General features: G+C 40.1%; 1 protein-coding gene and 1 long non-coding RNA gene across 2 annotated transcripts; both read left to right on the top strand.

Moving 5' to 3' along the window:
- Positions 1-9: 9 nt before the first annotated feature.
- Positions 10-801, top strand: LOC134204131 (uncharacterized). The gene is made up of 3 exons (XR_009977783.1): positions 10-100; positions 238-591; positions 651-801. It is a non-coding gene; the product is annotated as an uncharacterized LOC134204131 (long non-coding RNA).
- Positions 802-10,546: 9,745 nt separating this feature from the next.
- LOC134204128 (uncharacterized) lies at positions 10,547-11,737 on the top strand. Its single transcript, XM_062678959.1, has 3 exons — positions 10,547-10,793; positions 11,369-11,658; positions 11,733-11,737. The coding sequence occupies exons 1-3, from the start codon at positions 10,768-10,770 to the stop codon at positions 11,735-11,737; spliced, it is 321 nt and encodes a 106-aa protein (XP_062534943.1). The 5' UTR covers positions 10,547-10,767.
- Positions 11,738-13,967: the final 2,230 nt, after the last annotated feature.

Genomic DNA, 13,967 nt, shown 5'->3' with positions numbered 1-13,967 from the left:
TATTCACTTCGGTTATGCTAAAAAAAGAACCGTGGGTGCACAAACCTAGTTGGCGGTGCGAGTATCCAGGATGGAAACTTTGTTTATCTACCCCAGGATGGTAAGTGGTTCTGTTTCCTTAATTTTCAAGTGCCAAAGACTTTTTTTTAATTGATTCAGCATATTGTGAAGGATCGTCTACATTGCAGAAAAATCAAAGTAAATATTCCTAAAACATTTTTTTTTTTATTTTTTCAGGTACCTATTCAATACGTTCCGTTGCTTATTGTGCCATGCACAAGCTAGAACTGCAAGCTATACGGCCAATATGGCATGTGGAGAAGGATGTAAAGCAATGAGTAGTTTTATCCCCCTGCGATTATCTATTTTAACGCAAACAGATGCCTTTCAAATCCTGCGACTGCAGGAATCCATGCTTGGTGCTCGTTTGGGACTTCGCCAGGTTCCTAAAACAATCGTGGTGGAGCTCACTTATAAGTTAGTGGATGCCGTTTGTCAAGACCATGACGTGACAAGCACTGGAATTTTAAAGGATCGTCTCCAGGAGGAAAATAATCTAAAGGCTCAAAATACTGCCAATATGTATAAAATGTAAGCAGTTACTATTCACAGCAACAAAAAGTCACTGACTGAATTGCATCAAGTTGCAGAATTCTCTTACTTTGATATGGAGGCTATTCGTTCGATTCGATTGAAGTCATGCCCGTTCTGTTCTTTATGTCCTATAATCAACGGCCTGAAATAATGTAGTCTGGACTATAACTTGACTTATTTGGAGGTAGGCGGAAAAGGCTGAATTTTGCAATCATGTGCAAAAGTGTCCCCAAGGGCATTTTCGTATGTGAGAATAGTACCACTAATGCTGGACTGACGGTGGCTGTTTGAAGTTTGAACAGAAAAGGCTCACGAGAATACTTGAAAAGAGTACTGGCAGATCAGGATGCTCGTTGTATCAATGAATTAGATAAATTGTCCGAAAACCATCAGATATTGTTGGAAGCCATGGAGTAGCAAGTTTTAGGCGTGGCTAAAGAAGGAGTTATTTGTTCACTACCCTTGTATCTTAGTCAGTCTCCTATAATGAAACCAGCTTTCTTGTCTTGGTTTTCATTCAACTTGATCGACCGAATGCCCATCTGGACAACTTGCTAGCAGCTACGTTCAACGACTATACGGCATCAGAAACGGACAACAAACACAGAGTGCAGGGTTCCAGGCTCTTCTAACCGGAATGAGCACAATAACTATTCGTAGATCACAACATGGAGCACCTCTTCACGAGCAATTGAAAATCATAGCCAATGAAAAACTGTTTTTTTTGTAGGTGAAACTTATTCAGAAATACATACCGTATGCACCGTATGCATATCTTTGTGGTATATCCCAAATTGACGGAAGATGCGACATAAGTAATTAGACATTTTTACGTCGAAATACGTCGGGACCAGCAGGAAATGGATTCTATTTCGGTAACTAACCGTCAGCTTAAGGCTTTGGTACGCCTCTCACAAGCTAGGGCCAGGATGTATTTTAAAACAGAAACAACTCTTCAGCACGCTCGAGACGCCATCCTGCGGTACAGTATGATAGATGTATACAGCGACGATTTTGGGAATCTACAGCCAAATCGCCAAATGAACGATGCCGAAATGAAGCAGACCAGTTTGGAACAAGACCATTCTCTCACTGACTGAGCTAAAACAGATGGCTAGTGCTGGAACGGATTTCAATCGAGTGCTAGACGCTCCGTAAACATTCCAAGATTCCTGCCCAAAAATGACGGGATTTGTATGAATTCTTGTCTGATTCTTCTTCTTACTGGCATTACATCCCCCACTGGGACATACCGTCTCGCAGTATTCATTCAGCACTTCCACAGTTATAAACTGTGAGGTTTCTAAGCCATGTTACCGAGCCTGTGACAAGCCCGCTGTCATCATTGAAAAAAATAGTGCCCAAGACATCCTGGCTTCGATCTGGCGATTGGGTAAACAATAGGATGTAAGTAGCCTGCATGTTACAATTTTTGCATTCGTATATCATGAGGTTAATACGATGATACTTTATGCCCAAGGAAGTCGAAAGAACCCAGCCACCTTCAGCATGGTCTTGCTTTGCATCCGCGCGTCTTATCGCACGACTAAGGAAGGCTCCTTATGTCTGACATATTGTTATTGTTAATGACACGGTGGCGAATTTGTTTTAATTAATTATTCAACAAGTTTGTTTTGTAATCCAGTAATTGACTTGATTCATAGTTTTATGGTTTCCCGTAGACTAGAAAAAATACGAATAAACTTATAAATTTTGCTGGTACTACAATACAACTGGCGTCAATTAAATGGTAAACATCTATTTTGAAGATTTTCTTTCGGTCTGACCTATAAATGAAAACTGAAATAATCCATTTGGACTCATTTTATGTCCGATTGCCATGAAACATTCAGAGAAGAAGGGTCATCATGTCTATAGATTATGGTACTTGACCATGGTGTCAACCTGGTCAGATTCATAAAACTATAGATATGAGCGAAAGTGCCCAGAATGTATCAGAAGTCAGTTTTCTTACGACTGGATCACCAGTACATGGTTCCGAGAACTTGGTTCCCTAGGGTAGTACACACTTTTCAATCGGTGTAAAACCCAACCTTACGACGTATTAAACTTCATGATTTTGAAAGACAAGCCCAATATATATATTTTTTTTTTGAGTTTTGGGATACATCGGCCTCGTCCGGAAGTGTTCCCGGTAACCTGGTTTAAACTTGCGATGAACTTTCGATTTTTGCTTTTGAAAGTCAAGACCAGCAGATGAGTTTTGAATGTTTGTCGACACATTAGCTAAGTACTTCATTATGGCCAGACCAGCTGTTATTGCACAGAGAACCAAGAGATGTTTTCTTTGGAACTAGCGCTCATCTTCAATGTACAAGTACTGGTAAAATTGTTTAAGGTTAACGCCTGCCACATCACTACTATTCAAAGAAAGGGAAATGGGAGGAAATTATGCTATTTACAATCACTTTCCACTGCAAGCAGAAAAACATCTGCACTAACCACGATTAAAGTGATAGCAAAGAAATTGTAATAAAATGTGGTACATATTCTACTTGAACGTAGAAAATGAGATTTCGTTTATTTCCAACTTGGCTTCAACTTATATATTTTTATTAAATATATTTCTAGTTGTTTTTCATTTATTAAATTTTTAGGGCGACTACATATGGATCGAAACCGTTATTGAACGTGAATTTGATATTACTATCGGGGTCGGATACTTTAGGCTACCGTATTCAGGTCTGAGATAACAATGGAAATGCGCTGTGGATTTCATTAGAGTGGCGTATCAAAGCATACCTTGTCCATGCTGAGTGTGGAGAACATGATCTAGCTAAAATTGTGCACAACTTGCTCATCCAATACAACGACAACTTAATGTAAAATTATAAAGCCTAGCAGTTCGTTGCAAGTTGCCACCGTGTCAACATCGTTTGCAATCGTATCCTACTTAAAGTTATTAAATCAAAGTCAATTCAACCGAAACTGGGTAAATTACCGCACGAGCGCCCTGACTCTTCCCATAAGGATGCGACGGGTTCGAGTGGTCCCACAAAAATAGTAATTCGCAAGAATTACGACAAAGCTAAAAAATTGAATCCAAAATCTGCCGTGCATCTGAACTCGATGATCGAGAACAATGGAATAGCTTCACCTCTACAAAGCGTACAATACAATGTCTCGCCTGCAGTGCATGTGGGGGAAACAACATCGACGATTGCAGGTATTTCTACCCATAATGAGTTTCAAATGCTGGCGGATAATGGCGGTCAGCATATGGAAGTAACTGAGCGCACCACCAATCTCCTCCAACCGGTAAAAAGTACGCTGTCCGCCCATCTACGTATATGACATAAGTGTGACCGAAATCAACGCCATTGCTATGTCGCTATCCATCAGCAAAAATGAGTACCTGCAACGTGTAGGCCGTGAAGGATACAACTCACAGTGAATACCGAAAACATTTTCGACTCGTTCATCTCACACTTCAAGGAAAAAGACGTGCGCTTCTACACACACAGGCTTCCGAGTGAAAATCCTATCAGATTCGTCTTATCTGGTCTGCCTGCTATCGTCAGCGCCGAAGAGGTGACAACAGAGTTGAAATCCCTCAACATTGCCCCAGAGAGTATCAAATTGCTACATGCGTCAACATCTGGCAATAATACCTTGTACGTTGTTTCATTCAAACGTGGAACATACAAGCTTCAGGACCTACGAAAAGTTCGTTCGCTATCCAACGTTATCGTCAACTGGCGGCCGTATTCGAAGAAGGTTACTGACGTCGCCCAATGCTTCCGATGCCAGCAGTTTGGTCATGGAATGAGCCACTGCAATCTCCAACCAAAGTGTGTGAAATGTGGGGAACTGCATCTCACGAAGAACTGTACAATCCCGAAGAAAGTGAAAGAACAATGTGCTCCATCGGATCAAGGAAACGGTGACCGTAATTTGATCAAATGCGCGAATTGTAGCCGAAATCACACGGCCAGCTTCAGAGGATGTCCAGTAAGACTGTCCTACATTAAACAGCTCGAGGAAAAGAAACAACAAGCACGCGCTCGCCAAACTGCTTCGTCAGTTTCCGTCCAACGAGGGCGCCCTTCGCCAGCTACGGTCCAGCCGGGTGTTTATTTTTCGCAAGTGGTAGCAGGTGAAGCCAAAGGTCAAAACTCGGATCTATTTACCTTGTCCGAATTTCTAAGCCTAGCCCGTGAGCTCTACTCTAGGCTTTCAGTATGTAGCAGCAAAGCTATGCAATTTCTCGCTCTTTCGAGCTGATGGCAAAATATGTGTGCGATGGATAATCTGTCTACACTCAATGTTTTGAACTGGAATGGGAGGTCCCTGCGAAACAAAGCTCCCGAATTGTTCGACTTCATGATTTCACATCAAATAGACCTGGCAATAATAACGGAAACTTGGTTGTCATCAAACATGTCTATTTCACATGGATTATTTTCTTGCATACGACTGGATAGAAGCCCAGATAGAGCAGAACGAGGAGGGGGTGTGATGATTGTGGTGCGCAAAGGGATCTCATATGAACAAATTGATTACTTGGATGTCAAATCTATTGAAGCAGTTGGCGTCATTGTCCAATCATCTAGGACTCCTATACATATTATTGCCGCGTACTATCCAGGCGGGTCTAGTAGACAACAAATTGAACAATTCCGAAAAGACATACGTAAATTGCTCTTTTCAGCTGATCCAGTGTACGTCATCGGCGACTTCAATGCACGTCATCGGGCCTGGAACTGCTTAAAAGCCAACAAAGCCGGAAAAGAATTGTTCCTCATATCTGCGCGAAATACCGGCACAACTATCCACGCTCCCGACTCACACACCTTCATTCCCACCGGCAGAGGAAAACCATCCACACTAGACTTGACCTTGTCCAACAACAGATTCAACATATCGGTGCCGAAAGTTGTGCATGATTTATCTTCAGACCATCTGCCAGTAACCTTCACGATTGACGCTGAAACACCTTACAACCCTAATGTACACCAACACCGAAGCTATAATCGCGCAGACTGGTCAAGATTTCGGCGAATCATGGACGATAGGATTGATCTGTCTGCAAATGGAATGATCTCTAACATCGACTGTCCTGCTGAAATCAATGAAGCAATCGAGTTTTTGACAGATACTATCACTGATGCCGAGGCCTTGGCTGTTCCTCTTGTTAACATTCAACAACATCAGCCAACATTACCAGAATCCGTAAAACAACTCATCAAACTTAGGAATACTCGAAGACGTCAGTATTACAGAAGAAGAGACCCGATGATCGGTATGATCGTATCCGCTCTTACTCGAAGGATCCAACAGGAAGTAGCAGAACATAGATTCCGGAATTTCGGCGATATGGTTGAAGACCTAGAATCCGGAAGCAACAAATTCTGGAAGATCAGCAAACTTTTGCGTAACAAGTGTAAATATAATCCTCCCCTCAAAGTCGGCGAGTCCCTCATCGTCTCACCTGTAGGGAAAGCCGGTATACTAGCCGAAAAGTTTGTCAACGCTCACTTGAATACACTGCCAGGTGATTACGCTACAAATGTAGCTGTAGAGGAGGCCGTACAGGAGATTTCTCGTCACCAGGACCTAAACAACGATGGTAGCACATACGCCAAACCCAAAGAAGTTCGTACCATTATCCACCAGCTAAAAGCGAAGAAATCACCGGGGAAGGATGGTGTACGCAACATCGTGCTCAAGAACTTCTCACGCAAGGGAATCGTCTTCTTGACAAGGTTAGTGAATGCTTGTATCAAATTGTCGTACTTTCCAGAGGCTTGGAAATGTGCTACTGTCATTCCCATAGCAAAGCCCAACAAAGACGTAACAGACCCAGGAAATTATAGGCCTATCAGTTTACTCAACACTATGAGCAAAATTTTTGGAACGAGTGATCCTCAACAGATTGAACCGACACCTTGAGAGACAAGTGGATTGATTCCAAATGAACAATTTGGATTTAAAAGCGGCCATTCCACAACACACCAGTTGATGAGGGTTTCAAAAACCATTCGTAATGCTTTTGCGAACAAAAAGTCGGCAGGAATGGTGCTTCTCGACATAGAAAAGGCCTACGACTCCGTGTGGCATGAGGCTCTAGTGTATAAACTTCATCGGAGCAGATGTCCTATATATCTTGTCAAGATGTTATACTCCTTCCTCAAAGGTAGAACGTTTAAAGTATCGGTAAATGGTAGTCTATCCAATGAGTACGACGTTCCTTTTGGTGTGCCGCAATGGTCGGTGCTCAGTCCAACCCTGTACAACGTGTTTACTTCGGATATCGTTATGATTGATGGAGTGGTATATACTTTCTTCGCCGACGATACAGGATACCTGGTGGTCGATAAAGATCCGGAGATCATAACCACTCATCTACAAGCAGCTGAAAATTCTCTGGAAGAATTCCAAAGAAAATGGCGTATTAAGGTAAACCCTACTAAAACACAAGCAATATTCTTCACCAAGAAACGAGCACAAAACATCTTCCGTCAAGACAAATAACTGCCGGAGGAGTATTAGTTCCTGGAGCAACGAAGTCAAATACCTCGGAGTGAACTACGACAAAAACTTATATTCGACAAACACGTGAACTACAGCATTCAAAATGCGGTAAACTCATTCGATGCTTATATCCCTTGATAAACCGGCGTTCGAGATTGCGATTGAACAACAAAATGTTACTATACAAAACAATATTTCGGACTATCCTCGTTTACGGCGCTCCGGCTTGGCGTGATTGTGCAGCTAATCATCGGAAACGGATCCAGCGGATGCAGAATAAAATCTTAAAGATGATACACAACCTGAATCCATACTTTCCTACAGACGAGCTCCATCGTTTGGCTAAAATTGATAGAATTGATGAATTCATAGAAAAAAATGTGAACAAATTTGAAACTTCCTGTGTAATGTCAGGAAATCCACTTATTCAAAATCTGTTGACTCTGTGATAATAGTTAGTAAGTTAAAAAAAAAAACATAAGTTATTACTGAGTTTTTTTTTTTTCTAACTTAATTTTTCCTCACTTGCTTAAAAATCTTTAATTGAAACCTAAATACTCATAACTGAAATGCTGAAATCACAGATGAAAGGTAACAAAACACTGTACAGAATATTATAGTAGGCTAAGCACTTATCGACGAATGAATAAAATAAAAATTAAATAAATTAAATTAAAATATAAAGCCTAGCATAATTATAGGGATTGAAATGATAACCCACGTTTTCCTAACAACTTTTGCAGACTTTCCAGATTCATTCTGATAACTATAGATCCAGGGAATGATTTCATTGGTGAGCAACCAGCGCATATCTTCACCGTAGAAAACAACTCGTACGGAAACATGCAACACCAAGCTCAGTATGTTTTAGTCTCAGAAGAGTCTGGAGCCGATTAGACGGAAAGCACAAAGCTCATTCTGCAATATGTAGTCATCAGTAGAATACACTTCAGAGTAGAGTAACAGGACTGTAAGAAAACAGTTTAGCGAGTGCATAGCTATACTGCCGCTAACCGCAAGTCAGACTTATCTGGATATGGTGTCCATGTACAGATGGGACTGACTTGCGGTTAACGGCAATATATATTCTGTTTAGAAACTCTGAGATGACCTCGATGGAGCTGTAACCGAGCAATAGCTATATGAATATCGGATAATGTCGTAGAATGATGAAGAGCGAAACAACTACCTGTTAAACTGTTCGCTGTTCGGTTTTTCATCAGAAGAAAATATTAATTTGTACTACATGCATCCGAACGGTTACAAGATTTGTGGAGCATCAATTAGTATAGCATATCGTCAACCTGAACGTAAATGATTGGCATGAAAAAACTGAACTTAGTGGCCTACACTCACGTAAATAAAATATGGAAATCCATAAGTTTTGCCTTATGAAACAGCAGAAGTTCATTCCATAATTGATTCATAAGGCTTCTATGTAAGCCATAGTCATTCGAATAAATTACATAATTATGCCTTATGAAATTCAATATGTTGCCTCATGAATAAAAATCATAAGGTAAGCTTATGGACCAACATGTCATTGATGGTGTTCATTCAAAGAAAACAATCAACGTCATTACTTTTTTCTGCAACCCGATTGACCACGATTTTTCTTCAACATTCAGTTAATTTGCAGATAATTAACACGATATTACCAGTAGCGCGATTTGGACAAACTGTTGGCAGCGGATGCAGGTAAGATATTGCTCAAAATACTACAAACATATCATGGAATAATTCCGAACGAATCCGCTGACTGCTTCCGCTCATGAACAAAAATTCTGATCTCCCATGTTAAAAATCTGTTACAGTTCTTCCACGGTTGTCCAGTTGCTTCCATGGTTGCGTGTTTTAAAAATATTTAACCTTCAATAAGACTTTCGGTTCTTCCAGATTTGACGGGTGCGACAACGGCACGTGGATGGAGGCCTCAAATAAGAAGCTGTTGGCCCGTTGCTTCCTGTCCAATGAAGCAGAACGTCAGCTTACCTGGTTTGTCCAACACCAGCATACCTTGTGCCCTGTTAATACTGCTCCACATGCGTCTCGGTATCATCGGCAAGGCTTGAATTTCTCGACACGGACGTGCATCCCCAGAACTATAGTAGAGCTGCCCATCCAGAGTGACTGGGCAATAGGGCACTTTGGATTTTCAGCACATTCTGGTGGTAAATACCTCCGTAGTGGTCCGGCTGCAGCTCCCGTTAAGGAAACGAAATGAGTTTTTCGTAAAGCTAAAACTGGACATGGGCCGCTCGATTGATATCTTTCAGGAGGAGAAGTGGGTGATCACGGACAGCAATGGAGAAGACTGTTCCAGATATGACTGCATATCCAAGTCCATATCCGACTTGAAGGCTGGTTTACAGTTCTGAAAACTTGTCACGAGATTTGATTCCCCAATGCATTTTTAGAGGGGCGGGATTTATGGGAATTGGGCACGGAAAAATCGAAATTTCCGCCCTTTTGAAAATACATGGGGATCAAATCCCGTGACACGATTTCCGAACTGTAAACCATCTATTAAGGAGGCGTACTATTTAGCGAAGTTTTTCGCGCATGGAAGAAGGTTGATTGGAAGTCTAAGATTTGATGAAGTATCTCATCTTAGAGGAACGCATCTATTGTGGTCGATCGCGTTCAGAAATGTATTCGTGCAGTTGTTGCATGGAGACTGGGTTAATAACACGATGCAGATCGAGATGCAAAGTTCCCCGAAAGATTGGCATGACTAATGAAGCACAACACCGTATCCTATGTGAGTGATTTGTATAGGATCCCAAGTAACCAAAAGTTCCATTAAAAGTACGTTTTTCGCATAATCAGCTTGACTGAGCTAATTACACCAAAAACGTACTTTTAAAGGAACTTTTGGTTACTTGGGATATTGCTGAAGCAGTCGAGGGTAATCCACGTAGTGGTGAATACCTACAAAAGCGCAGGAAATTGTTTGGGAAATGGTTTGTTAAGTGGTACGTGTCGCGCCGTACATCTTTCGATCGCGAAGATCAGTGCGTGGCAATATTTGGCAGCTTGCTTGGCAGGGTTCCTACTATAGACTAATGGAAAAATGAAATAAATAAATATTTGCTTCCAAAAATACTGTATGACCATTTTTATTTTTTAATTCTAATTTTATTTCTAATTGAAACCTTGAAAATGAGCATATGCTGAAAGTACGTATTTCATAACGAAACTTATGAAATTTCATAAGGTTAGGCAATGAACATATTAAGGTAACCTTAAGTTAAGCATATGCCTCATTTTAGGCAGAGTTCATTTCAGGTTCACTCAGTTTCATAAGGCAACCTTATGGTTTTCAATAAATGTTCTTGTGGCGAAATTTCATAAGGCAAGTTAATGAACTTCGAAAGGTTTTTTTCGGCAGTGTATAACATCATCAATGAGGAATTTTGGTTTGCATCACTTTTGCTGGTGTTGTATTCAATGGCAAGGCGCTCGAGGTTTTCTCAAAAGGAATCGTTATAAATTAATTGCTGACCAGCTACAAGTTATTCAAAGCTCGATAAATTGGTTTCGGCATGTGGTGTTTGCCGAGGTGTTTGCTGAAGATACATTTGGTGCAGAGATCCTCAAACTAGCCGTAACACTTTCGAGTCAATTCATCGGATTGGATTGAGAATGTTAGCCGTAAAAAAAACGCCATAAACCAAAATGAGCATATCAACGACATCACGAAGGTAGATTTATTATTTTATTCAATTTACATTAGATTATTTTATTCAATTTACATACAATTGCTGCTATGGATAACCATTCTTCGATGTACTGGAAATTTATCAAAGCACTATTATCACTTTACGTATTGAGGTAATGCTTTGGTTATCTTTATAACAAGCGCATTTTCAACTGAGAAAACTGTGAAAATGATTTAGACAAACTATGATTCAAAATCAATATTTCTATGGGGAACTTTTTCACAAAATTATAAACCACCGTTATAGAATATAACCAAAATCCGTTGGTCTTATGACAAATATGTTTTATATTGCTCAATAAATAAATTTTCAGCAGTTTGCGATTATTTTTTATTATTCTAATATTTAAATTCCAGAAATCACCTATATTTCACATAAATGTATTCATGCTGCGATGGTATGAATTCCATTAGACAGGCTTATGACATTTCATAAGGCAATTATATGATTTTGTTATGCTTACCTTATAATTCACATACGCGTTCACTATGACTCTGCTTCATCCCAAAGTTCATCCTAGTCCATAAGGTAAACTTTTGAACGGTTTTTTACGGCAGTGATACAGATGAGCAGCCGATCGAAGGAAAAATACCCGGCCTGGATAGCCAACGGTCTAGCCACTGTCCGGTGGTACAGGAGGGTCCCGCGCTGGGTTGCAATTTCTGCTGGAACACAAGGAGGATACTGCGACGGAAAACCAAGTACCACTGTCCCGAGTGCCATACGAACTTGTGCATTGCGCCCTGCTTCCAGGAGTATCACGAACGCCAATCGGCGGAGAACCCTGCCCACCAGCAACGACAGCGGAAGCGCCTGTGTGTATGGTGTAGGTGGATTGTACGCAAAAGTGGATGTCCGATTTGTAGAGCACCTTTACTTTGCGGAATTGTGTCATTCTCTTTGTTGTTTTTGATGGGTAAGAATAGAACACACATTCAGACTATTGCGATATATATAGGAAGAAACATTTTTGTAACGCTCCCCCGATCACGCTCTGTCTACTCAGATTTACCTGGACCGTTTTACCGTATTCAGATTTTCTTTGAAATAATCAACCAAGAGGCGGAAAAAGTATACAATTTTTAATGAAGATGTTTTACAAATCAAATTCGGTAGAAAAACACACAAATCTGATAGAAGGCGACGATGATCGTAATCCCTTTTGTCGGCGGAGTGACCGCTTGGAGCTTCAGATCATGTTTTGCAAGTTTTCCCGTACAATATAAAATATTTGGACGAGAATTGCTTCCAATCCGAAAATTGCCTAGACCGGCACCGGGAGTCGAACCCAGCCACCCTCAACATGGTCTTGCTTTGTAGCCGCGAGTCTTACCGCACGGCTAAGGAGGGCCCTTAATTATTACGAATACATATCTTAGGATCACTTAATGAACTTTCAATAGGATATCCGGAAATCCACATAATACATCAATCGACTCAGCTCGATAAATTAATTGATTGGTTTGTTGCCTAATTGATTGCTAAGTTGCTTGATTGCTTTATTAGTTGGTTGGTTGCTTGATTGATCGTAGCTTGCTTGAATGGTAGAATGGTGAGTTCCTTGATTGGTTGACTGGTTGGTTGCTTGATTTGTTAGTTGGTTAATTGGTTGGCTGCTTGATTTGATTAATTGGTTGCTTAATTGGTGGGTTATTTAGTTGGTCGGCTTGTTAGTTGATTAGTTGTTTTGTTGGTTGCTTGAATGGTTGATTGATTAGTTGGTTGGTTGATTGATTGATTTGTTAGTTGGTTGGTTGCTTGATTGATCGTAGCTTGCTTGAATGGTAGAATGGTGAGTTCCTTGATTGGTTGACTGGTTGGTTGCTTGATTTGTTAGTTGGTTAATTGGTTGGCTGCTTGATTTGATTAATTGGTTGCTTAATTGGTGGGTTATTTGGTTGGTCGGCTTGTTAGTTGATTAGTTGTTTTGTTGGTTGCTTGAATGGTTGATTGATTAGTTGGTTGGTTGATTGATTGATTTGTTAGTTGGTGAAATGATTATTTGCTTGATAAGTTAGTTGGTTGATTGAGAGCTTGTTTGATTCGTTAATTGCTTGATTGGTTAATGGTTGCTTGATTGATTGGAAGTGGTCTTGAATGAATGTTTCCTTGATTGGTTGGTTGCCTAATTGGTTGGTTAGTTGCTTGATAGGTTAATTGGTTGCTTGATTTATTTTTTAATTGATTGGTAGCTTGCTTGAATGGTTGAATGATTGGTTGCTTGGTTGATTGGTAAGATGCTTGATAGGATGGTTGTTTAATAGGATGGTTGCCTAATTTAGTTTATTGGTAGCTTGCTTGAATGGTTGATTGATTGTTTTATTGTTTGCTTGAATGGTTTTCATGTTGGTTGCTTGAAAGTGCTGATTAGGTTACTTGATTGATTAGTAGGTTGTTTGATTAGTTTGTTGTTTCATTGGATTTGGTTGACAGGCTGGTGGATTGGTAGGTTGCATGATTGGTTGGTTGGTTGATTGGTATAGCTTGCTTGAATGGTTGAATAATTCGGTGGTTGGTTGGTTGATTTGTTAGTTGGTTGAATGGTTGGTTGGTAGCTCGCTTGAATGCCTAATTGTTTTATTGGTTGGTTAGTTAATTGGTAGCTTGCTTAAATGGTTGATTTATTGGTTGCTTGATTTTTTGGTCAGCTAGTTAGTTGATTATTTGTTTTTTGGTTGCTTGATTGGTTGATTAGTTGGTTGGTTGATTGATTGATTAGTTGATTTGTTAGTTGGTTAAATGTTTAATTGCTTGATTGGTTGGAAGTTGATTGGTAGCTTGCGTTTGAATGGTTGGTTGGTTGATTGGTAGATTGGTTAATGGTTGCATGATTAATTGGAAGTGGGTTAGAATGATTGTTTGTTTGATTGGTTTAATTGCTTGATTGGTTTCCCTTGTCATAAGACGAGTTTGTACAATCCCATTGAATTCTACCACTTAATTATTTCTTGACAGATACGTATTTCAACCAACAGTAAAACCGTCTTCAGTGTTTCGTACTTGACTCGACTCGTCGTTGTCTTATGACAAATGAAGACATTCCACTAAAAAGTTCAAAATAATTTTCTTAACAAATTGATTGGTTTGTTACTTGATTGATTTGTTGGTTGCTTAGTTGGGGGGTTGGTAGATTGATTAGTTGCTTGATTGGTTAAT

This window comes from Armigeres subalbatus, unplaced genomic scaffold (assembly GCF_024139115.2).
Source record: "Armigeres subalbatus isolate Guangzhou_Male unplaced genomic scaffold, GZ_Asu_2 Contig411, whole genome shotgun sequence".
Taxonomy (NCBI): domain Eukaryota; kingdom Metazoa; phylum Arthropoda; class Insecta; order Diptera; family Culicidae; genus Armigeres; species Armigeres subalbatus.
This window is presented reverse-complemented; position numbering and strand designations above follow the sequence as displayed.

Coding starts and splice junctions, on each gene's coding strand:
- LOC134204128 (XM_062678959.1), top strand. CDS start 10,768: ATGAGCATATCAACGACATCACGAAG. Junction 10,794..11,368: donor ATATCAACGACATCACGAAG/GTAGATTTATTA, acceptor TTTTTACGGCAG/TGATACAGATGAGCAGCCGA.